The 25860-nt window shown below is 41.8% G+C and overlaps 1 protein-coding gene and 1 long non-coding RNA gene across 5 annotated transcripts in view; one reads left to right on the top strand and one right to left on the bottom strand.

Annotated features, from left to right (window-relative positions):
- MARCHF6 (membrane associated ring-CH-type finger 6) overlaps positions 1 to 20832 on the top strand; it is an 80304-nt gene extending 59472 nt beyond the window's left edge. For 3 of the 4 annotated variants that reach the window (NM_001205812.3, XM_024981358.2, XM_024981357.2), the window contains exons 21-26: positions 2831 to 3012; positions 6127 to 6261; positions 11369 to 11458; positions 13299 to 13431; positions 14360 to 14495; positions 17165 to 20832. In NM_001205812.3, coding sequence (NP_001192741.1) covers positions 2831 to 3012; positions 6127 to 6261; positions 11369 to 11458; positions 13299 to 13431; positions 14360 to 14495; positions 17165 to 17255 — 767 coding nt within the window. In that variant the 3' untranslated portion in view covers positions 17256 to 20832. The remainder of the gene's footprint in view (positions 1 to 2830; positions 3013 to 6126; positions 6262 to 11368; positions 11459 to 13298; positions 13432 to 14359; positions 14496 to 17164) is intronic. The other variant, XM_059878770.1, reaches the window with a different exon arrangement.
- Positions 19242 to 25822, bottom strand: LOC112443013 (uncharacterized). Its single transcript, XR_003031284.2, has 2 exons — positions 25733 to 25822; positions 19242 to 25395 (listed from the first exon to the last, which is right to left on the bottom strand). It is a non-coding gene; the product is annotated as an uncharacterized lncRNA (long non-coding RNA).
- Positions 25823 to 25860: the final 38 nt, after the last annotated feature.

The following is a 25860-nucleotide window of genomic DNA, read 5'->3' as shown; positions in this document are numbered from 1 at the left end:
ACTTTTCAGGTCTTAATCAAGTATGCAAATGTATAGTGAGCTAGTGTCTTGATTATAGCACTCAATATAACTTTATAAATCAGATTCACCTTAAATACTTGATTTTTTTTCCCATGTGGGCTAAGGCTGAGGAGGAGCAACTAGTTAATTTCAAGTGAGGTTTCTTAAAAAAATTATTTTCTGATTTGTGTAAGAGTTGTGATTTACCTTAAACTGGTAAAAATAAAGTTGTTTAAAATTTTGTTTTATTTTTAACTGTTTCTTCACTGATTTTTGACTGTTAAAACTTTGCTCCTGAGTTCACTACTCAGATCTCAGCTGTTAAAATGACAAAGCCTAGTTAACCATTGCTAAGTCACTTGAGTGTGTCTGACTCTTTGCAACCCTATGAACTGTAGCCTGCCAGGCTCCTCTGTCCAAGGGATTTTTCCAGGCAAGAATACTGGAGTGGGTTGCCATGCCCTCCTCCAGGGGATCTTCCTGACCCAGGGATCAAACCCACGTCTCTTATGTCTTCTACGTTGGCAGGTGGGTTCTTTACCACTAGTGCCACCTGGGAAGGTGCAGTGAAATAAACATATTTTTGAGAAAACTTAAGTTTTTGAACTTTGGACAGCTTTGTGGGTTTTATGTTCCGTTTTCGTTTTTATCAGAAATATTAAAAAGTTAACAAAGGAAAGAAATCCAGTTTTATTACTTGAATTTGGCAATACAAGTACTTTAATCTCGTTAAAGATTGTTAAATAAATACTTCCCTGTTAATCCAGTCCCAGCATCTGGGGGAAGGAATGCAGCTGTGTTTAATTATAGAAATACTTGTCATAGTACACATTTAAGGTGGTAAGGATGCTGTTTTCCCATAGGTTACCTTCCTATAGCTACATTTTAACTAATGTTAAGTTACTACAAACTAGAAACTAATCTGACCTCTCAAAAACACTTTAGAAGTATGTGAAGTACAGAATTAAAAGAGGGCTTTAAATTTTTTAAAACCAGCCAACCAAAACAGAACTAAAACTTTGGAGTAAAAATCAGTTCAGTTCAGTCACTCAGTCATGTCCAACTCCTTGCGACCCCATCAACTGCAGCACGCCAGGCTTCTCTGTCCATCACCAACTCCCAGAACTTGCTCAAACTGATGTCTGCCAAATCGGTGATGCCATCCAACCATCTCATCCTCTGTCTTTCCCTGCTCCTGCCTTCAATCTTTCCCAGCATCAGGGTCTTTTCCAGTGAGTCAGTTTTTCACATCAGGTAGCCAAAGTATTGGACCTTTGGCATCAGTCCTTCCAGTGAACATTCAGGACTGATTTCCTCTAGGATTGACTGGTTTAATCTCCTTGCTGGAGTAGAAATACATATACATATAGAATGCTTGACATTTTTACAGAATTATCAGTGATACTTTTAAAGCTTTAACAAGCATATATGTTTATTTCATGTGACATTTGCATGTGTTTGTCTTTAAAAATTACTTATCTTCATACCCAAGCTGTTTTGTGATATTGCAAAGAAGTCTGTAATATTATTAGCATTATGGCCTATAAACTTGACTGTTGAGGTGGTTTGATTGGGATTGGAGACAATGTGGATCAGTGATCAAGAGCATGATCTTGGTCATGTAAACGTGAGTTCACCTTCAGCCACCACCCTTGTGTGCCCTTGGTTGGGGCCTCGGTTTCTCAGTTTTCAGAATGGAGGGTCGTTACTACTTGGCAGGGTTGTTGGCTAGATTATTGAGAAAATGTATGGAAAAGTTCAACCCTTTTAGACATTCAAAAATAACACATAAGTTTAAACAAAACAAAACAGATAACTACTGTGTCAAGGAGAAGGGGACACTGGAAATGGGGTCTTGGTCTTCTCTCCAGCCTTATTAAGGAGTAACCATGTGAAGAAATTATATAAATGATCTTGCCTGATAGATTTTTGTGGGTACATTGTGGAATTTATTTGTAATAGCTCTTTGTTTGAGGCCATCCCTTAGACAACTTTCACGTATTTCCTAAGTTTCATTTTATTTTTTTCCTGAGAAAATTAGTGAGATTCTTTTTTTTATTGTGCCCACTTATTAAAATAAGCTTAGTTTTCTATCTTAATGAATGAGCTAAATGAAAGTAAGTTACTCTAAATTCTTTGTAATGTTGCTGCTAAGTTGCTGCTAAGTCGCTTCAGTCGTGTCTGACTCTGTGCGACCCCATAGATGGCAGCCCACCAGGCTCCCCCATCCCTGGGATTCTCCAGGCAAGAACACTGGAGTGGGTTGCCATTTCCTTCTCCAGTGCATGAAAGTGAAAAGTGCAAGTGAAGTCGCTCAGTTGTGCCCGACTCTTAGTGACCCCATGGACTGGGATTTTCCAGGCAAGAGTACTGGAGTGGGGTGCCATTGCCTTCTCCTTTGTAATGTTACTAAATATTAAAAATATTGACAACACAAATAATAGAAAGTATATTCTCCATTTGTGTCCTGTTACGTGCACAATCATTTCATTTGATGATCAGACAGCAAGAACGCCCCACTCCGCAAGTCCGTTCGGTCCCCATAGAATAAGCAGTTGGCCTCGCAGGTCACCATGCAGGTCACAGGCAAGCTTGTACCCAGTGACTTGCTGTGGCTTGGTTGTATCTTAAGTTATGACATTCTTTAGAGTTTGGGGGATTTTGTTTTTATTTTGTTTGCTCTTAATGAAGACACTGATACATCAAAACATGTTGTCTTTTTAATAATCACTTAAAATGATCGAAAATACTAGTAGTACAACATTGACATCAAGATTAGAGTTGTTTTTGCACGATCGCATGTCTCATTTATCAGCCTTTGTATTTTCAGTATTTGCTGGCCGTTGGTTAATGTCATTTTGGACCGGGACTGCCAAAATCCATGAGCTCTACACAGCTGCCTGTGGTCTCTATGTTTGCTGGCTCACCATCCGGGCGGTGACGGTACTGGTGGCGTGGATGCCACAGGGACGCAGAGTGATCTTCCAGAAGGTTAAGGAGTGGTCCCTCATGGTAGGCCTTTCTAGTCAAAACTGGTCCTGTCTGATAGCAGTGGTAAATGTTTTTCCAGAGGTTTCTTTAAATCTTTTCACTTTGTTTCTTCACTGTGTTGATTGTGTCAAGAGAGTTGAGTTTTTGAATTAAAAGGAGTATTCCTTTAAGGCAGTAGTTTTCAGGTTTTACTCTGAAAAATACAGTCCAGATATATCTGAGGGTTAGAAGAAAGTCATGCTATTAAATGATCCAGTAATGCCCTTGAGACATAAGATAGTCTGTAGAATTTAAAATCAATTTGTTTAAGTAGAAATTTCCTTGAAAGTTATTTTTTTCTAAAATTTGATTAAATTCTTTTAAACGTGACTTCAGGTTTCAGTCAGTGTTTTCTATATAAATAAGATTCTTTTAATTATAGTCTGTTGTTATTCAAGAATGTCCTGGCTAGTGTGAAAGTATAGTAGGTAATGGGAAGTATTACTCTCAGAAAAGAACTTAGTTGTCACAGGAGTGGGGGAAAATGTCACTGTAAGATGATTGTCTAAGGGTGGCAACTTATTGATTGATCATAATGTTGATTATGATTGATAAATATGTTTAGGTCACTGCTTTATGCTTTTTCATTTGTATAATCAACTGTAGTCTTGTATCTGAATTTTTATTTTGATTTTACTAGAAGTTTAATAGCTATTTAATGTTCATGTTTAAAGAAAACCACAAGAGATTAATTGTATATTAAGAATGGACGGATTTGATTGCTATGTCATCTGTAGATAATGAGACACTTAACTCTATTTAAATAGAGAAACTAGCCAGTTCCAGTTTCCATTCGATACTCTTCCACATCATATTGCTATGTAAAGAAATAATTACTGTGTCTTAATGCACACCGTTTTAGTCTGTCGCTGTTGAAACAACTGTCCTCACTGAGGCTCCCTTAAGAAAAAGGGACATCAAGGCCACTTTAAAACTGATTTCTTTGTCAGGATTTCATAGTGGCTCTTACGTGTTATCTCTTCCTTCTTTTTGTGCCTATTTTTATTTTGCCACTTTGTCCAAATTCTGTAGCTGTGCTAATAGAGTAGCCATGTGACTAACGACTGCCATCTTGCACAACACAGATAGAGGTCATTTCTGTCATCTCAGTAAGTTCTGTGGGACTGTACTGTTCTCAGGGGAGCTAATTTGATCAGCTTGGTTAATTACCTTAACTGGGTTTATACAGAATGCTTCAGCTGTATTAGTCCATCTCAGAGGTCACAGGTCAGCCTATGGGTGGGACAACCAGGGAGATGGCAAACACTGGCAGTAACACTCCAAGACGGGGTGTGGAGACTTGGTCAGTTTCTTGGACGAACAGAAGCCTATTCCTGAGGCTTAGATTGAGAAAAGTAGCACAGCCACTTGGTTAATATATGTAATAAGATAAAGCTAATGGAGGTGATGGAATTCCAGTTGAGCTATTTCAAATCCTAAAAGATGATGCTGTGCAAGTGCTGCACTCAATATGCCAGCAAATTTGGAAAACTCAGCTGTGGCCACAGGACTGGAAAAGGTCAGTTTTCATTCCAATCCCAAAGAAAGGCAGTGCCAAAGAATGCTCAAACTACCACACAATTGCACTCATCTCACACGCTAGTAAAGTAATGCTCAAAATTCTCCAAGCCAGGCTTCAGCAATACGTGAACCATGAACTTCCAGATGTTCAAGCTGGTTTTAGAAAAGGCAGAGGAACCAGAGATCAAATTGCCAACATCCGCTGGATCATCAAAAAAGCAAGAGAGTTCCAGAAAAACATCTATTTCTGCTTTATTGGCTATGCCAAAGATTTTGACTGTGTGGGTCACAATAAACTGTGGAAAATTCTTCAAGAGATGGGAATACCAGACCACCTGACCTGCCTCTTGAGAAACCTATATGCACGTCAGGAAGCAACAGTTAGAACTGGACATGGAACAAGAGACTGGTTCCAAATAGGAAAAGGAGTACATCAAGGCTGTATATTGTCACCTTGCTTATTTAACTTCTATGCAGAGTATGTCATGAGAAACGCTGGGCTGGAAGAAGCACAAGCTGGAATCAAGATTGCCGGGAGAAATATCAGTAACCTCAGATATGCAGATGACACCACCCTTATGGCAGAAAGTGAAGAGGAACTAAAGAGCCTCTTGATGAAAGTGAAAGTGGAGAGTGAAAAAGTTGGCTTAAAGCTCAACATTCAGAAAACGAAGATCATGGCATCTGGTCCCATTGCTTCATGGGAAATAGATGGGGAAACAGTGGAAATAGTGTCAGACTTTATTTTTCTGGGCTCCAAAATCACTGCAGATGGTGACTGCAGCCATGAAATTAAAAGACGCTAACTCCTTGGAAGGTAAGTTATGACCAACCTAGATAGCATATTCAAAAGCAGAGACATTACTTTGTCAACAAAGGTCCGTTTAGTCAGGGCTATGGTTTTTGCAGTAGTCTTGTATGGATGTGAGAGTTGGATTGTGAAGAAAGCTGAGTGCCAAAGAATTGATGCTTTTGAACTGTGGAGTTGGAGAAGACTCTTGAGAGTCCCTTGGACTGCAAGGAGGTCCAACCAGTCCATTCTGAAGGAGATCAGCCCTGGGATTTCTCTGGAAGGAATGATGCTAAAGCTGAAACTCCAGTACTTTGGCCACCTCGTGCGAAGAGTTGACTCATTGGAAAAGATTGATGCTGGGAGGGATTGGGGGCTGGAGGAGAAGGGGACGACAGAGGATGAGATGGCTGGATTGTATCACTGACTCGATGGACTTGAGTCTGAGTGAACTCCAGGAGTTGGTGATGGACAGGGAGGCCTGGCGTGCTGCGATTCATGGGGTCGCAAAGAGTCGGACACGACTGAGCGACTAAACTGAACTGAATTTTGTAGCAATATAGTAATATGTTTAGTAGAAATTTCATGCTTTTGTTAAGTAGCTTGAATTTTTGTAGTTATACATTCAAATTTCATTTAAACATGTAGCAAAAGGTGAGTTGTTTAAGGTATGTATTTGTTCTTTTAGGCGTCAGGTCAAAGAAAAATAAACTTCACGTGAGATAAGGTGTTTGGCTAGAAGTTAGGGAGACTCTCTAACTCAATAGCCTTTGATCTCCCACTAGATAATGAAGACTGTGATCGTGGCAGTGCTGCTGGCTGGGGTGGTCCCGCTTCTTCTGGGGCTTCTGTTTGAGCTGGTTATTGTTGCTCCCCTGAGGGTTCCTTTGGATCAGACTCCTCTTTTTTACCCATGGCAGGTAAGTGCATGTCTTTTGCTCATTTTTCCTTTTGTATTTGGAATCAGAAAAATTCTCAGGTGTTTAAAGTGATTTTAAGCAGCTTGTTTAGAAAGACTCCTTAATTTTTTCTATTGTAGGAGCTCTTGTAAAATTGATCAGATGATGCATTGTACCTTTTGAAATACGCAGGTCATATAAAGTAAATACCTTACTTTATCGGTTAAAATGTCACTATAGGCTTCACTAAAAATGCAAGCTAACGTGTTGGTCTTTTCACTTTTAGTTAGGTTGATGAGTTGCTCCTTTTAGTTTTGAGCCTTGAAGCGATAACCTACATTTTTGAATAATTACACATTTTCCCCCACAAGAGTCACAGGCTTATTAAAAAGAACATTCTGAGGGTAACTGTGCAGGTCATAGCAAAGGCCTCAAAATACACTTGGAAGAAGAGATTTAACTTTTCTGTCATACTTAGAGCCTGAAGTTAACATCATAGACCTCAAATTTTTAAGAGAGATTAGGGAAAGAGTAGATCTTGACTTCAGTCATTCAAAGCCTTTTCAGCTTTGAATAAACTTTCCAGAGATGAAAATTTTGTCTACTTTCCTGATGAAGAACCTCCGTAAACTTCAACAGCAGATACTTACTCGAGTGCTTTAGTGTGTGCCCAGACCCTGTGCAGTGTGCCTCAGACGGGAGTGAGGCTAACTCGAGGACTCCTGGGACCTTGCAGGCTGGTGGGAGAGACAGGTAGACAGTGCTGTGGTGGGGCACGCGTGAGGAGCACAGCATTAGGGGGCGAGGTCCTCACCCATCTGGGGGGGTTTTACATACAGTTTTCTGTAGAGACGACGTCCAGGACAACATAGTAGAGTGCAGAGGAGTGGGTGAGAAAAGAAGTATATTCCAGGAAGGAACGAGTGGGCAGGCCTTGAAGTGAGACTGCACATATAGGGGACACTCTCATCTGGTGTGCTCGTAGGTTACAACCTGAGTGAAAGTGAGCAAAAAAGGGAAATTGTTACGTGTATGTGATGCCTTCCTGTAGGAGCTGAATTGCAGTGTAGTGTAATAGCATCAGGGATTGAAGGAAAGCTGTTTTTCACAGAATAATAGCAGCTGTGAAAAAGAGGAATTAAGGGAATTAAGAAAATCATTATTTTGCAATAATTAAAATAATTGATTCCTCTAATTGTCAGTGGATACTGAACCCATCAAGTGAAAGTTGATGGGTCGGTCTTTGGTTACTGTGGTGCAGTAACAAGTTACCTGACAGCCCCGGCTTACTGGCTTAAAACAATCATTTAGTTTGTCCACAGAGTCTGTGGGTCAGAAGTTAAGCCAGGGTGTAATCTGCTCATATCTGATTCACGTTCTCTGGGGTCTCATGTGGGAGACTCAGGGCTGAGTGTGATTTGACAGCTTTAGCTGACATCATTTGAAGATGTCATCACTCATGTGCGGGCTGGCGCTGGTCGTTGCCCCTCATTTGGGCTCTTGGCTGGAGCCGCTAGATGTATTTGAGCTTTTTTATAGCTTGGTGGCTCGAGGTACTGGGGCTTATTCCATTGCACTTCAGGGAAATGAGTGTCCCAGCCAACAAGGCAGAGGCTACATCAGCTTTCATGGCCTCCTCTCACAAGTCCTGCACATCGCTTTTCACTGCCTCCTACTGGGTACGAGCAAGTCACAGGTTGGCTCAGACCTATGGGAAGTGGACATAGACCCCTACCACTCCATGGGAGAAGAATTTGCAGTCATGTTTTAAGGCCACTACAATGCAGAAGTGGTCGTTTGCATGGTGACAAAGTGTCACCTTTCAGATTACTTGATACCCGAAAGGGAAACAGCTTCGTAGAGGAGGGGTCAGCAGACACTACCTTGATCCATGTGATCATTGCAGATGTGGCCAACAGATGCTCTGTGCCTCCTGAGGTTGTGTGGTATGCTGCACTAAAAACATCAGAACAGCCCGAGTCCAGGAGCTGTGCCTCCTGTTGGATATGAACAGTTGACGGAACATCAGCATTATACTGCCACTCTGTGACCATGATGGATCACAACAAAATTAAGGCCGTAATTAAGGCCGTAAAACAAAATAATCACGTCTGAATGCAGGCAAAGCGTGAGCATTGTCCAGACCACACAAATGATCAAATGTGCCCATGCCTGGCTGCTCCTTTGTTTCCAGCGGCAGTTTTATTAGCCTCAGTCTGTCCTGTCTTCTGGGTAAGATTTACTAAAATATCAAATTATAGATTACCAGGACTTTTCTAATGGGCTTCCCTAGTGGCTCAGACAGTAAATCATCTGTCTGCAATGCAGGAGATCTGGGTTTGATCCCTGGGTTGGGAAGATCCCCTGGAGGAGGGCACAGCAACCCACTCCAGTATTCTTGCTTGTAGAACCCCATGGACAGAGGAGCGTGGTGGGCTACTTTTCTAAATAGCATCTGGAATAGAGCAAAGCCCTGCTTCCTTAAATTCTCCTCAGATCACTTCACACAGGCCAGAGAACTATCATAAGCCTTTGCTAACACTCGTACTCAGGGCTCTGAGTCCTCCCACTGTCTGTTCTGCCTCACCGCGTTGAGTAGTGATGCAGCTTGTTCGCCTGTACATGTGTTCTTGGTGGTCTTGATGGTGTCCGACATCCTGACCTTGGCAGAGTAGTTGAAATTACTGTTTCAAGAATGCTTGTATGTTGTGACCCATCAGTTTCACTTTTCAGAAACCCTGCAAAGAAATATTTACATGTGTGCAGGAGACGTGAACAGGGTTGTCCTGCTGTCATGTGGTTTTTATGATGTCAGAAAACTTAGAAGCAAGCCAGATGTCCATCAGTAGAAAATGACTAAATCCGATACATCTTTGCTTTTGAATTCAGCGCAGCAGTTAAAAAGAAGTCACACTGTGTGTTTCATTTTTTGCTTTTGTTTTGCTGTGTGTTTTAATACAGCTTGCTCTCAGATACATTTTCGAGTATAGGATAGATATAAGTTGCCAACAGCATGATATCCTTAATATTCTGGATAAAATCCCAAGTTTGAAGGAACAACTTGTGTTTTGTTCATCCCTGACTCTAAGCTGTTCTGTGGGAGTTTGGGCTCTTCTGGAATTCTAGCACAGTAGGTAGTGTGGTGTGTTTTGTTTTGTGGGAAAGAACTGCAAAGCAGAGGATTTGAAAGAGCTGGAACCTCAATGTTCTGTGTTCCTCCCCAGGTGAACATTAACTTCACTTGGGTGCCTTCTAGACTCCCAAAGGCCACGAGAGAGCTGAGCTGGTGGGTTGAAGCTTCTCTGCCTGGAGCCTGGAAGGATAGAGAAAAAGCAGAGAGGCTTTCTCCATGTTCTCATTGGCAGGCTGTTGGCTTGCTACCTTAGAGGTCTAATGAGCTAAAAGATCCTTTTGCAGCCTTGTAGGCTATTCTCAGTCTGAGCCTCTGAGCCACATTGAGCCTGCAGAGAAAAGTAACAACTGTTGTATGTAAGGAGGGGCCCAGCAGCCATAGAAAGAAAAGGTCCAGTGACAGGGAATTGCTTGCAGAGCTGTGAGCATCCAAACAGAAGATAAAAACACAGGCGATTAGGATATGTGTGAATGCACACACAGCAGCACCCGTAAAACACAGTGAAATTGTCGTGGTGTTTTATAGCATGGATTTGAAACAAATTCAATAAATGAATTTAAAATGTGACCAGTCACCATTAAGGCTCAGACTGGAGATCTGGAAGACCAATGCCCAGTGCACAACTGAAGAGCAGATGATTGAGGGAGAAGAGGTGGAGGATACAGCCAGGAGACTCAATGACACTCATAAAAAGGGTTCTACAGTGCGAAAGGCCACATTGAAACAGAAATAGACGTTCTTAAATGAATGGAAGAAAAGAACTAATCTGTAGGTTGAAGGAGCTTATCAAGTTTGGTGAAATGGAAATTGATAAGGAAAACACATATTTGGGTACATCTTGGTAAAATTTCTGAATTAAATCACAAGCTCCAAAAAGAACCGTACTGGCAATGGACTTTGTACCACTGAAACCATAGAAGGTAGAAAGGTGTTTAGAGACCACTAAGATAAAAGGGACAAAAACTATGCTTCCTGTACCCACACAAAATGTCATTCAGTCATTCATCTGTCACGATAGAGTGGTGTTCGAGGTTATGCAAGAATTCAGTGCATGCCTCAGCCTCCCACCCCATTTTGAAGATGTTTTGGAAAACCAGCCAACCAAACTGGAAAATCAGAACAGAACAGTATGAGCAAAATCCATGTAAAACAGGTACTACATATTTCCTGTGGGACATTACACGTATAGAAAATGGTTGGTGCCTAGGGAAACCAATGTAGAAGATACTTAGCAGATGTTAGCTGTGGTTACTGCTGCGGGGTGGTCACAGAGGACTCCAGCCGTCCCTGGAAAGGTTTCAGTTTTATGTAAGAGTAGATTTAAATATTATGTGATACTTTAATAAAATACACAGATATTTTAAGATAAACAGAGAACAGATTATGAAGGACTTTGTGTGCCATGTTTAGGGTTGTAAGCAGGGAAGGCTCTTCAGATGATCTGATTTGCACTTTTAAGAGATCCCTTGGGTGGTGGGAGTGGCAGTCGCTTTGGCTGCCTGGTGGAGAGTGGGGTTGGGCAGGAGGCCCCCGTGAGGAACTCCGTGTGGCAGTGGGGGTCCTAGTAACAGTTCAGCAGAAGTGTCAGTGCACCAGCTCAAAATGCTTTGAGCCCTCGGGATGGCTTCTTTAGGTCAGACAGGGCTTCCCTGTCCAAACCAATAGAATAGCCTGAGAGTGGTGTGATGAAATAAAAGCAGGGCACTGGTTTATTTATTTGCTTGTTGAGATCTCCACTAAAGTAAATATGTTTCTTAGTTCTCTTGGGAAAATAATGCAGATTTTTTTTGGGGGGGCGTAGATAATAAGAATGAGTTTTGGTAGAAGCGTTGAACTTTCCTGGGTTTTTTTCCAGTGTATTTATTACTCTTATATAAAATTGTTACTGGTCCAACAGAACTTGTGTTTTGAAGTAAATAATGTAAGAAAATTGTATAGCCTTTGTGTTGGGTTTATTGCTAAAAACAAAACCTGTTAAGTGATTTTTATTTCCAGGACTGGGCACTTGGAGTCCTGCATGCCAAAATCATTGCAGCTATAACATTGATGGGTCCTCAGTGGTGGCTGAAAACTGTAATTGAGCAGGTAAGCAAGTTTGACTCATGGGACCTTTATTTTCCATGTTCCCACTTCTCTTCAAGTTTTCTACATTTTCCTTAATGAGGATATAATTTTTTTTTTTTTAGGAGAAAGGCACTTTTTACTCTTACCATCAACTACTCTTAAAACTTCCCTTACCTGAAGTTAACTGGTAGCTTAAAGTACCTAGAAGCCTGAGCAAAAGTAAAGGCAGAATTTAGCACGTGTGCTTTTCTTTGTTTTTTAGAGCAGGGATTCAGGTTTGTAAATCTGTAATAGAGAAAAGAGGTCATTGTGTAAGGCAATAAAGAAAAAGGCAGGAAAAGAATAGATTTTTAAAATAGAGCTATTCTAGCTACGTAGCACCTAAGACAGTTTTATATTATGGAACTGTCAGATAATTTGGTCATTGTGGTGATAACCTTGAAAGAGATAGGTTGTGCTTCTGTACTTCGATAATAAGGCTAGGAAGTAGGATAATTCATTTTAGGGAGATTTCTTCTAAAATAACCAATGTAGTAAATTTTGGTACTTCTTTTAAGTTTGGTTTCCTAGAGGATGGACTTACAAACAACCTACTTGTCCTTAGGGCAGCACCAAATTAATCAGGTGTTACAGTTGCGTAGCACTAAAGGTACACCTCCTTTTGATGTATAGGAAATAGTTCTCAGTCCACTGTGCACAAAAAACTAGTCCAAAAATTCCTGTACCTGGAGATGTGTGGGAGCGGGAAGAGCTATTATATGTGTTTGCATGTGTCTCTCAAGAGAGGGCTGATTCTGAAGTGAGATGGATTGTGGGGTACATGGCAGCATATCCATTCACTGTAGGGGTATAGACCAGTTCACTTCAGAGGTTCTAGGTGAGACCCTGACCCTCTTGGAGAATAAACATTGTTGATCTTTATGACATTTTTCTCTCTGATGCATTCTTTCTCATACATGTGTCTAAGTCTTTAAAATGATTGAGAAACAATGAGCTGCTTTGCTGCATTAATTTAAATGCATTTGGGTTAAAAGGACTTTGAGGGGGTCAGAGGAGCTTGTGTGTCATTCACACTCTGATGCTCTGGCTCGTGTCCGAGGGATCCAGGGCCTGGAGTGAGCTGCACCGCACTGTGTGATCGAGCGCCAGGAGAGGCTGAAGCATTGGGGAACACAGTGCTCTTCAGTTTGGTTCCCTTCTGCACACCATGTTTGTTTTCCATTATTCCCAGGATCTCCCCACTGCCATCCTTTCTTTCCTCTGCAGTACTACTCAGTAGAACTTTCTGGATAAAATGATGGAAATAGTTTAGAAATTCTTGAATTAAAAAAAAATTTCACTGTAGCATTCTTTCATACTGAATTGTTATATAAATTACTTTTTGATTTGTTCAAATATGATTTATAACTAGATTTTTAGAAACATGCTTCCTATTTGTAATGTTTTCTTATATTCAGATAAAATGAATGTAATCTTGAGTAGTAACACAGCTTACTCTCACACAATTTATATATAAAGTTAGTTCAAGTTATGTGGTCCTCAACTAATGTTACGGATGCCACCTGGTGGTGTATAGCACAAAGCTAGTATAGCTGTTATTCTCGATTAGATCTTACTACTTCATCTCTTAGCAGAGTTAACTGCAAAGTTTTAGGAAGTAAATGCATGTCTTTTAAAAATTTGTGGACACCACACCTATGTTGTGTTCCAGAATTTGCCTTGACTTCTGAAAAAAAACAGCCACGTTGAATCTGTTTGAGCTAGTAGATCCCGCCCCGTGGCTTGACTGCGGTAGAGATCGCTCTTTAGCCTGGAGGAATTTGTCTTGTATATTGGCTCTCACCCTCCCCCTGTGTTTCAGGTTTACGCAAATGGCATCCGGAACATTGACCTTCAGTACATCGTTCGGAAACTGGCAGCGCCAGTGATCTCTGTGCTCTTGCTTTCCCTGTGTGTACCTTACGTCATCGCGTCCGGCATCGTTCCTTTACTCGGTGGGTTTATCCACATCAGTACATTCTTGTCCCTTCCAATATGAGGTTACCTGGCTCCAAACGCTTTATTGTAAATATAAATCCAGCTAAAACAATGATTTTCAAAGACTATTTTTTTTAGATTTCACTAGTCAGGGCAAGATAAGGATAATAAAACTCTCTGTCACAGTTTTTTTCTCTAGGCAGGTAAGAAAGTGTTGACACGTAAAAAAATCTTCTTTAGCATAAAAGAAAAACCAAAGAGGAGATGCTCATTTGTGACACTTAAACATGTAGACAGCTGAACAAGCCTCACACGACCTTAAAGCACATGTTCAGTAATATAGACAGTTTTCCCCTCCAGGTATTTTTCTTCTACTGAGTTCCCTGTCTCAGTTACCTCCATGATCATCCAACAAATAGCATGAATCAGAGACCTTGAAGGTCTTACATGTCACCTGAGGCTCCGCTCTTCTGACTCAGCTGGCTTCTGAGTGCTGCTGATCTGACCCCAGGAACCCGTTCTCTCATCTGTTAGCCCTTGCCTGCCTCCTGTTGAGACAGAGATTGGCTCTCACCGCAACCTCAGCTGTCTTGTCTCTGGGTTTCTCTGCTCAGAACCTGATACCACTAACTCATTCTCCACACTGCAGCCACAATGACCTTTCAGAATAACAAGTCTTACTGTTCAAGACTTCCTGGTGAACATGCTTTCTTTGGTTGCTCTGTGGCCTTCAGAGCACAGTCTAGCTCCTGGGGTAGTTCACGGGGCTCCTCCTCTGGCTAGGGCTGGCCCCAGGCACTCCTGGCTTCACTCTGGGTCGTACAGGATGAGTTTCAGTTAAGCTCCCCTTCCCTCTTCTTAGGGAAGGGATGTATTTTCATTTCACTGTCTTTCTGTATACACTGTATATATACTTAAGAATTCTCCTTTCTTGTTGTTTTACAGGTGTTACTGCGGAAATGCAAAATTTGGTCCATCGGCGGATTTATCCATTTTTGCTGATGGTTGTGGTGTTGATGGGAATCTTGTCCTTCCAGGTCCGCCAGTTTAAGCGCCTTTATGAACATATTAAAAATGACAAGTAAGTCCAGACTTCATTGGTTTATCTGCCCTTGTTAAAATGTCGTGTATCTTAACTATTGTGTCTGATGTGATAAATCACATGAGGGAAAAGTGCTCAGATTCTGGATGTATTTTGAGGTAGAATGAACAGGATTTGCTAACAGGTTGGGTGTAGAAAGTAAAAAAGAGAGTTATTAAGTACTTGGCTTGGATCAAACAACCAAAAATACAGAATTATTGATGGAGATGAAAAAGACTGAAACTCATTTGGGGGGGTAGATTTTTTTTAATGTCCATTTGAAGTACTTTTCAGTCTGTTTTCAGATGTCTTGGTCTGGCAGTATATTAAGTAGTTTTAGATAAAAAATAAGAAACCTAAAGAGAAAAAAAAAGAAACCTACACTAGGAGCTAGCAGCTGTGCCCAAGCCCTTCCTGTAGCCACGGGCCAGTGGGTTACTCTGCCTGTGGCTGAGAGAAGAGGTTGAGGTTACGTTAAAGTGTTGTGCTGCACTCTCTTTTGAGGAAACGCTGCTACCTGCCCTCTACGAAAACCCCTTCTGGGGTAACAGCCCTTTGACCCTCTGTCTCCTACTGGAAGGCGGAATCCTCTTCTGCTTTAACGGTGTCTCACAGAGGAAGTGCGTCTGTCATTCTCCGTCCTCGTCTGCCCGGGAGAGTCCCAGTTTACACGTGCCGCCTTCGTGTCTTTGTTAGCAGCCACCGGCCCCCACCCCCCCCCACCCCGAACCGGCTCCTGTTTAGTCATGAGAGCCAGCTTTGGACAACAGATTATTTGGTCACCTTGTTACTCTGAGGACTCTTACTTAAGAGTAACTTTTTAAAGAGTGAAATCTAGAGGGTTCAGGGCTTCTCCAAATGACTTACTGATGATGTAAACACTAGACCTCTTAGGGAGTCAGAGTGTAAGTTCTGTCAACCATGAAAGAATGGGGAGGGGTTTGGCACGATTTCAGCACGATTCAGTGCTGAAAGTCAGTTTGTCTCACCTCCCCTGTCTTGGCAGTGCAGTAATACTGCAGTAACACATAGGAGACACGCCCTCAAGGAGCTGCCCGCAGCCCAGTGCACTCTGTTGTCTTTCCCCTCCATCTCTCTGTGCAGGCGCCACGGAGGCCACATCCTGTTTGCAGTGTATATCTCTCAGGGCTTGATCCCTGGGAGGCGCCAAGGTTGCCTGTGTGTGTGGGGGACAAGGGTACCAGGACTGCCTGTGGGCTCAGAGGCGTCTTTTTCTGCCCCTACTTTTTGGGTCCTGGGCACGTTTACTTTGCTTTTCTCTGTGTGCTTGATATCTTGATATGGTTTGAACTTCAGGTGTGTGTCAGGTAGTGCCCTATGGATTATGTCAGGTACTACTAGGTTGGCATTGTCTAAAACATTTACAAAATCCTCACAGTTTGAAAAAAACACTGTTTAGTTGGGGAACAGTGGGATAAGGAATGGTTACCTTCAGAAAATAATCAGGAGGACAAAAAGAAAGGGCTTAAACAGTGAGCTCATGACAAAGAAGCTGTAGGATTAGTGGAATGTTTTTAATAAGCTCCTTGGCATAAACTGCCAGAGCACCTTGTGCGGCATATGTGTTGGCAGAAGAGTGATAAGATGAAAGTCAGGGTGGGGAAAATCATGGTGAAGAAGAAAAGCTGCTGAGTCCTGAGTCCTCAGCACATGCCAGGCCTCTGTCCCTCGGGCTTTTGTGTGCTTGCTGTTGGCTGCAGCAGTGCCCAGTGCCCTGTCACGGGCTAGCTTCCCTCTCCCACACTCACACCATCGGGTCAAATCCTGCTGGGCACTTCTGGATCTCTGTTGCTGACTCCAAGTGGGTGCACTTGTTCCCAACCCCTGGCCCAGCTTGTTGCCATCAGCTTTGCACCCACTTTTCTCCTGGGGTCAGCCTCCAGGAGAGGCACATTCCTGCTCCTCCTCCCCAGCTCCTGCGGTTGTTACGGGAACGCTGTCCCTGGTAGGGGACTCCAGCCTCGTCACTCCAACTGCAGGAACTTCCATCTCCATCTCTGCAGCCCTGCTCCATCTGTCGTCACCTCCCTGCCACCACATCGCACAGGTTACGGACAGTTAGTCTTCTTTCTTGGACCATAAACTCCTACCTTCTGTCAGTCCCTTGCACACACACTTCTCCGTTGGACCTCCTTGAAGACTTTGCCTTTTGATTTCTCCTTTTCTTCAGAGCTGGAGCTTTTCAGAGTTTGACTCTCCTCCCTACCCAGCTTCCCGGTGATATTTCCAGTCCATTTCTTCAGATCTGTCCACTTACCTGTGTTGTAAAATATGATCTGTATGATCTGTAAGACATAAATCCCCTGAATAAGTGTACTTGACCTTACCTACCTCTGGCCTCCAGGGCTCAGTTTCTGAGGGCCCCTGGCCTGTGGACCAGAGCGTATTCTCCATCACACAGCATCCGAGGCCACTGACCTATGAGTCTCTGTCTCCCATAAGCCGCATGGCTTGCTATGAAATGCCTGCTTTTGTGCTCATGGTCATTCTAGACCGCCCATTCTACCTCCCTAAGTATTGAAGGGTTCTAATAGGGAGTGAAGTGATGTGATTTACATTTTTAAAAATGTATCACTGGCTACCCCGAGGAACGATGTTTAGTAAGGAAGATGACAGAAGAGAGTAACCAACCTGTTTTTACAACCCAGGTACCTTGTGGGCCAGCGCCTCGTGAACTATGAACGGAAATCCGGCAAACAAGGCACATCACCACCACCTCCACAGTCGTCCCAAGAATAAAGTGGTTGTCTCCACTACCTTGGCCTTCCCCTTGCCTTCACGTGTCCTTTTTTGTGGACTTCTCTCTCTGGAGATTTCCCCAGTGATCTCTCAGCGTTGTTTTTAAGTTAGGTGTCTTTGACTTGTGTGCTCAGCACTCAGCGAGCAGCAGCGAGACCCTGCCACCCTTGCATCTTCTGACATCACTGCTGTCCGAGGTCTGTACATGTGTAAATAGAAGTTCCTGGATACCCTAGAGCCCTGGATTAAACAGAATGTGCATTGTACATCTTTAAACAAAATGTATATTAATTTATTAAATCTAGTTGTCACTTTATTTTGGACCTGCTGTGATCTTGACAGGAAATGTGCCACAGAGCTGTAGTGCAGAGGCAGACTTGTTAATGACGTCTTTTGGAGCACACTGTCCTGGTGTTCCTGCAGTTCTTTTTAAGTGAACTGTGTGTTCTGTGTGTCCTGGCTGTTCAGACCTTACCAAGAACGTAAAAGGAAACAAGTAGAAGTCAACAGTGAGTGTCTGTGGTAAGGAAACATGAACTTGTGCTTCACTGTCAGTCGTTTTTGGAAGTTATTTTGTATAACACCAAAGCTGTTGTACATTTTCTACTGCCTGATTTTTTTTCATATGTCTGTGTTTGTAATATTGTATAGTATCTTGTGCTAGGTGAGGAAATTATTTTTAATTTTGATAATTTAATATTCCTAGTGATCAGCATCGGGAGTTGGGGTTTTGTGCTTGTTAGGGGCATGTCTACACTTAGGAGGAAAAACAAAAATCCAAAAGTTTTTTCCTTAGGTCCCCCAATTCCGCTTTCCCACACACAGCTGTCCTTTTGGCAGCAGTGGCCAGGAGTCACTAAAGATCATAAATCTTAAGAAAATAACATCACCAGTGATCCTACATCTTCCTGGAATAAGGACATACTGAATGTCTGTCCAGTGTAGCCAGGGTTTGTGGTCTTAGGTTGATAGCATTAGATTGTGGGCTTAGATTAGAGGAGACTGGCTGGAGCCCCAGGTCCCACTGGCGAGCACGTCCCTGGGTGAGGATTAGGGCCAGTGCTGTTCTCCAAAGTTTCTGAAGCTTTTTGTTTACAGAATAAAACTGTCAGTAAAACCAGCTTGATTTTATTTGACCAGGAGGAAGCTGGCCATGCTGGCCTTTTAACATAGGAGTGTAGAGTGTATTTTATTGGAAGCGTGCTGTAAAATCTCAGAAGGCAGAGCACTTAGAGACTTGGTTTTCCCGTATAACCAAAGCTTCAAGTGAGAAGTGGAGAGAGAGAGTGGTCGGGCCCGTGATCCCAGTGTTTGATGGTGATGGTATATTGTAAGGGGAGTGTTTGTTTTATGAATGATAACTTAGAAGTTCTCAGAGAAAATGATCAGCAAAGGTCTTAAGAAACCATAAAAGAGTTCCCATATAGTATTAAAACCTATATGCTTAAATCCAAGGATTTTTAAAGTATGAGAGTCAGCCAAACATAAGCTACCAAAATCAAAAGCACCAGGTTCTGATTGTTTCATATTTCAGCAATTTTTCCTGAAGTTGTAAGTGAAAACTTTAAAACATCAGTATCAAAAAAAGAAAAAGCTTGACATAGGACTCAGTGTTACAGTTTCCACACTTTGTAGTGGCCCTTTCTCATGTTTGAAATAAGGTCTTTGATAGCCCTACCTTCACTTAGAAATCTAGTCCTACTGTAAAAATTAGGAGCATTTTTTTAAACATAATGCCACTTGTTATGGTATATGTCTATATAAATTGTTCTCTTTGGGGAAAAACATATGATCAAATTGGGCATATAACTTTGATTATGTTAATTTTGTTTCTTTTTAAATTTTTCAGAGAATTTGTAGATCTTGATACAAAGTTATTGGAACACACTTATCTGTTTTGCCAGAAAGAAATCTAGACAGATACCACAATAGATAAAAATTGTTACTCTACAAAATTTTAAATGAATCTTATCAGATATTTTGTAAAAAAAAAAAAAAAAAGAAAAGAAAAAAAGAATGGCCAGAAAGTAGCCCTCCATCTCACTGGCAGATCCCTTTGTCTTCTCTTACTTAAGGTCTCCCCTGGGTTTCATTTATGCTTTGTCCTGTTGTTTTCAGTGAGGTGAATACTTTCATGAAGAAAGCATTTGCTGGCATACTATTTACTTGGGTAGCATCAAGATTTTATTATTAACTAATAGTATTATAAATGTTTAAACTTCTAGTTCAGAAAGTGCTAGTATTGCTACCCTTCTTCATGTAGAATTTTTTTAAAAAAAAGTCTAGTTCTGCATCATTTTACATTGGGCTAAAACTGTCTTCAAGGAAGTTCATTAGGAAAGACCTTTTTGTTTTACTTTTCCTGTTTATAAATTGAAGACAAATCAACATTTGGGGTTAGTTTTACGTGACCAGTTATCAAATGGTCACAGTAGGAAGTGTGCAGTTGTTCATTATTAGCAAATTATGTTTGATTTTTAAACTACTATTAAGTACTAATAGTTGAGATGAAAGCTGAAGAAAAAAATGCCAATGTGAAGTTTGTGTATAGCTAGCCTTAAAAAAGCTCCATGTTTTTAGGTGATTTTTTTTTTCCTGTTAGTTCTCTGGAAAAACAATGGAGATTGGACATCTCAATTCCAGATGTAAATGAAAAGTAATTTTTATTTCAACATTTAATATAACTGTTATTACTGTGGATTCTTGTCTTATGTTTTTTCTTTCCCTTATTCAAGTACTAGAGAATAACTTTTTCTCAGATGATTTGCTCCTAGATGGTATGTCCTTTCTGTATTGGCAAAATGCTACTATTAAACTGTAATTCTTGAATTTAGGATGAATTAATGACTTTTTAAAACACACACACCCTTACTCACTCATTTACTTACTCTGAAGAATGTTGCACCAGTGTAAGAACATTGGCATTTTTAAAATGTTCAAGTGAGCTACTTATTCTCATTTTCAGGACTGAATATTTTAAGCTCTCTTACTGTGATAAATGTTTTATATTGTAAAATTAAATGATTATGTTTAAAATACTCCTTAAGAATGTTACCTGTTCAGTCACCTTCAAGAAGAAAACAAATGTCTTAGCACAAGCACTAGGAGAAGCCTGACTTGGGAAGACTCTCTGACTTCCTTGTGTCTCCTCATGAGCTTGCCCTGCAGTCGGATGCTTTCCTTTCAGTCCGTTACTGCCCTCTGTCATTTTTAAAACAGCCATCATGAGTAAACAAGGGCTTCTTTCAGATGCTCCCCAACAAAATCTTGGGCATTTAATGCAACCTGAAGATAGGATACATCTGTTTTCATTTCCATCTGTTTTGTATGAGTGCCTCATTTTGTAGTCATGAAATTAGTACCTTAAATGAAAATGTAATGACCATAGGGCCTAGAAATTACTGTTGTAGAAGCTCAATAAATAGAACATTTATGTAGTTGGGATGTCAGTTTTCTACTAAACACAGATACACAGACCAACTTCATGTGTACATAAAGTGCTCCCTTTTTTATGTGGTCCTTTGTTGCCTTCTGAGTTGAGAGAACAAAATTGAATAAAAATGTTAGTTGTAGTCTAGCTTTTTGGTTCGTTTATTTGTGCTTTGTGGCATGGTTGCTTCAGAATTACAGAAATGTGCATTATTATTTGGCAGAGGCAGATAATCCAGACCGTTAAAAATATAATAATTATGAAAGAGAAAACTCAAATAACATGTGATTATAGCCCCTCCAGTCTGTTTTAAGGGTGAATTTAAAAGTATAGTTGCAGAAGGGACACCCTCCCTCCCTCCTTGCCTCTCTCTCCACTGTGATTACAGACCATCCTCACCAGGAATAGTGAAGCCCAGCTCCGAGCCTTCATTGCAGGGTCCCAGCATGAAGCTTCCCCAGGTGGGCTCTTAGTGGAGATCTGGATGGAATGAAGCCAGTCAAGTCCACCACACATACTGATCATGTGTATCGGAGAAAAAGGAAAGGACCGCAGTGAGGGTTACTAAAGTGCCCTTTGTGACAAAATTCCTTTTTTCCTAGGTTCAGTTTTGTTTTGTTTTTTTCTATGATTTTTTTTTAAAAAAATCAAGTGTATGTGTATTTTATATGCAATAGTGGTAGGTGAAATGCTGTGTGACCCACAGGGTATGTATAAGCTGTGAAGTTGAAATTTCACAGCAGAGGATGTTGTGCGCTGAATCTCAGTAAGTGGTCATCAGTTCCCTCCCCCTCACTGTGCGACTTGCAGCCACTCTTGTTGAAACGGAACCCACATCACAAGTGCCATAAGGGTCTGCGGAGGTAACACTCACCTCACCGCCACCCTCATTTACTGTGGTACTGTCTTGTTTCCAGCACTGTCCTTAGTACCATAGCGGAATGAAGTATGGGATCTACCTTCAAGGAGCCCAGTTAGAATGTAAAAGAACAGGAAAAAATGAGCAAAAGGTTCTATTACAGGTATGAGTAAAACGCCAGGAGGAACACAGAGCAAGGACGCACCTGGCGAAGTCTGTGATGAGTTGACTGCATCCTTCATTACTGTCACGTGAACACAGCACCCCAGCTCCCACACACCCACAACTCCTCTACACCCTTGTGCGGTCGACTTCTGCGCAGACCCACGTGGCACCACAACTGTCCATATGTCAGTACTTAGTAACCCATTGTACATTGTTTAAGCATCATCTTTTTGAAATTTCTTCCTTTACATATATATGTAACAGGGCCCCAGCCTTTCTGCTCCTCCATGTTTGTTCTGTAACTCTAGGACAAGATGCTTCATACCTGGGAGCCCCATTCATTCACTCATTGGTTCTTTGCTTAAAATGATCAGTCCCTTCTTCTAGCTGCACAAATCCAATGTGTGATGGAACATAAGAGCCCAGAAACAGACCTACACACGTGGTCTGGTTTTTGACAAAGGTGCAAAAGTGAACAGATGGTGCTAGAGTAATTGGAGATCCAGATACAAGATTAAAAATTGATCCATGTCTCAACATTTGCAAAAAGTAACTTACAGTGATTACAGTCCTAAATGTAAAACCCTAAACTGTGTAACTTATAGAAGACAAAGGGGAAACTTCAGCCTTTGGTTACAACCCCAAAAGCACAATCAATCCCTGGAAGAAAAATTTGATGAATTGGGCTTTATCCGCTCTTTGAAATACACTGTTTAGAGGACAAGAAGACAAGTCATGGAGTGGCAGAAAATATTTGCAAAACATTTCTGATGAAGTGCATTTGGAGTAAAGAAGTCTCTCAACTCAGCAGTAAAATCTATTTGCCTATTTTAAAAATGGGCAAAATTAATACTTAACTAGAAAGTCTATATCAGTACTCTTGCCTGGAAAATCCCATGGATGGAGGAGCCTGGTAGGCTGCAGTCCATGGGGTCACTAAGAGTCGGACATGACTGAACAACTTCACTTTCACGCATTGGAGAAGGAAATGGCAACTCACTCCAGTGTTCTTGCCTGAAGAATCCCAGGGACGGGGGAGCCTGGTGGGCTTCCATCTATGGGGTCACACAGAGTCAGACACGACTGAAGCAACTTAGCAGCAGCAGAGAGGCTACATAGATGACAAGTCAGCACATGAGAAGATGTTCAACAGAATTAGCCATAAGTAAAATGCGTGGTTAGATAGTATCACGGACTCAATGGACATGAGCAAACTCTGGGAGATAGTGGAGGACAGGGAAGCCTGGCATGCTGCAATCTGTGGGGTCTGCAAAAAGTCAGACGTAACTGAGCAACTGAACAACAGTGCAAATTAAAGCCACAGTGAGACACCACTACATACCTAACCTATTACTAAAAAACACCATCCCACATCCTGATGAGGTGGAGGAAGTGGAACTCATACTGTGCTGGAGGGAATGTAAAATGGTACAACCACGTTGGAAAATAGCTGCACAGTTCTTAAAACATAAACTTAACACTCCTAGTTATTTGCCAAAAGATAAAGTCTGTATGAAGAGTTCTATATGAATGTTCATAGTAGCTTTATTTGTAATAACCCAAAGCTGGCAACAACTCACATGCCCATCAATAGGTAAGTGGATAAATGATTATTCATATAATGAAATATTGCTCAGCAACAAAAAGCAATTCACTATCTGATACACAACACTGATACACCTCAAAATGCTTATGTTGAGTGAAAGACAAAAAATGTATGCTTTCATTTATATAGAATTCTAGAAAATGTAACCTACAGAGATCTGTAAGTAGCAGATCAGTGGGAGTGGGGTTTGGCAAGGAGGGATTTGAGGGGTTTCAAAGGTGCATGAAAAAATGGGGCAGGGAGGGTGTGTGGGTGTGATGGATGTTTGCTGTCTTGATGGAGTTCTGGTTTGACATGTCAGAATTTAACGAGTTGTGCAGTTTGCTGCATGTTAAATTACAGTTCTACTTTAAAAAGTAGTATGTTCATACATTCTCGCCAGTGGACCATTTCATACATTCTCTTTCTTTAAAGCACCTCCTCCTCCTCCTTCCAGACTTTTGGCTGATGTTTTTCCTATTTCAGCTAGAAGATAGACGCAATCAGAAGAGAACTTCTCACAGGCTCACACCATCACCCCCGCCCGTTGTGTTTACCAGTCCCCAGGCAGCCTCCCCTTCTCCAGAACAGGTCAGACCTCAGGACGTTTGCACTTGCTGTTGGCCATACATTAATATCCAAGCTTTCCCCAACCTCATTTCTACACTAAAATGTCTGTTTTAGGGAGTCTCATCTAAAATTGTAGCTACTGGAGCACTCCTGTCTCCAGCTTTTTTCTCTTTCATATTTAGTAATATTGTACAGTTTACTTATCTCATTTGTACTTGCATGTTTTTCCTCACTTGAATATAAGCCCCAGAGATTTAAAAAAAACCCAAAACTATTTGGGGATTACTACACAGCTTCCCTGGTGGCTCAGATGGTAGAGAATCTGCCTATAATGCAGGAGATTAATCCCAGATTAATCAATCCCTGGGTCGGGAAGATCCCCTGGAGAAGGGAATGGCTACCCACTCCAGTATTCTTGCCTGAAGAATCCCGTGGACAGAGGAGCCTGGTGGGATACAGTCCAAGGGGACACGACTGAGCAACTTTCATTTTACTTTTTCTTTTTTTAACTGTATTTCAGGACTGGGCCATATTGGGCATCGAGTAAATATTGTTAAGTAAATGAATGGATCAGAATCAAAATAATGTATATATGGTTAAAATAAAACCTGAAAACCATCCTCCAGAGGCAAGCACTTGTCAGTAGTTTGGTGTTTGTTCCAGACTCTGTGTAAGCATGTGTCCACAGGTACTTTTATCAACACCTGTGTCAGGTGGCATGAGCCCCGGGCAGCTCTGTGGCGTGCTTCTTTCCCTTCATATTACTGAACATCTTTTTATCTCAGTACATAAGTAGCTGTCCCATTGAAAAATTTATAGCTGTATTGTATTCCATTGTGTGAATAAGATTATGATTTAAGTTTTCTGAAAGTTAACTCATTTTATTACATGCTACAGTAAACATTTTTGTCCATATTACTTAGTATTTCTGTAGGATAAATTCCTAGAAGACTGCTAATCATCAAACATATTTAAAGTGCCACGTTGCCCCATTAACACTTCTCTCTCTCAGTGTATGAAATTCCTTGTTTTCCCATAACGTTAAATAGTGCCTATTTTCAGTTTTGCAAGTGCTCTGAATTTCGAATCGTGTGTCTTCACTTGCCAGGTAGGCTTCATTTTAAGTTGCCCAGTCGAGGAGTTGTGTTTGGGGCCTCATGCCTCTAGGGAAGGAAGGAGGGCTTGTCGGTGGCCCCTCCTGGATATAGTTCGGTCTATTGATGTAGCAGGTGTTCATCTTCGTGCCCAGAGAAAGCAATGCACCCCACCCCGGTACTCTTGCCTGGAAAATCCCATGGACGGAGGAGCCTGGTAGGCTCCATGGGGTTGCGAAGAGTTGGACACGACTGAGCGACTTCACTTTCACTTTTCAGTTTCCTGCATTGGAGAAGGAAATGGCAACCCACTCCAGTGTTTTTGCCTGAAGAATCCCAGGAACGGGGAGCCTGGTGGGCTTCCGTCTATGGGGTCGCACAGAGTCGGACACGACTGAAGCGACTTAGCAGCAGCAGCAGCAACAGCGGCTTCGTGCCTGGAGGCGGGAAAGGAGAGGTCGGTCTCAGGCCTGTTTTTCCCAGTGTGGGTGTTAAGGCCACCTTGCAGCAGCCAGCCAGGAGACCCGGAAACTAGGCTTCACACCTTGTATGCTACCCTAGTCAGCATCCACCAGAATGGAACAGTTTCTCCTACCCTCTGACCCCAAAGCTATCGTATCGGGGAAAAAAAAAAAAAAGTAACATTTTCTCCCAGGCCCAATTAGATCGGCTCAACCCCACCATCTTATTTAGGAAAACAAGTTAAAATCTTTCGGCTGGAAACTGCCACTCTCTAAAGTGACTTTTAAACCGTTATCTGAAGAATGAGTTTACCGAGGGTGCCGACTGGGTCCGGGCCACTGGGAACAGCGCGTGCGAAGGCGTGGAGGTCAGACACGTGCTGGACAAACGGCCAGGGGCTAGGTTCCCGCAGGGAGTCTCGGGCCGCGGGCACATGTCAG

This window comes from Bos taurus, chromosome 20 (genome assembly GCF_002263795.3).
Source record: "Bos taurus isolate L1 Dominette 01449 registration number 42190680 breed Hereford chromosome 20, ARS-UCD2.0, whole genome shotgun sequence".
NCBI classification, from domain to species: domain Eukaryota; kingdom Metazoa; phylum Chordata; class Mammalia; order Artiodactyla; family Bovidae; genus Bos; species Bos taurus.
This window is presented reverse-complemented; position numbering and strand designations above follow the sequence as displayed.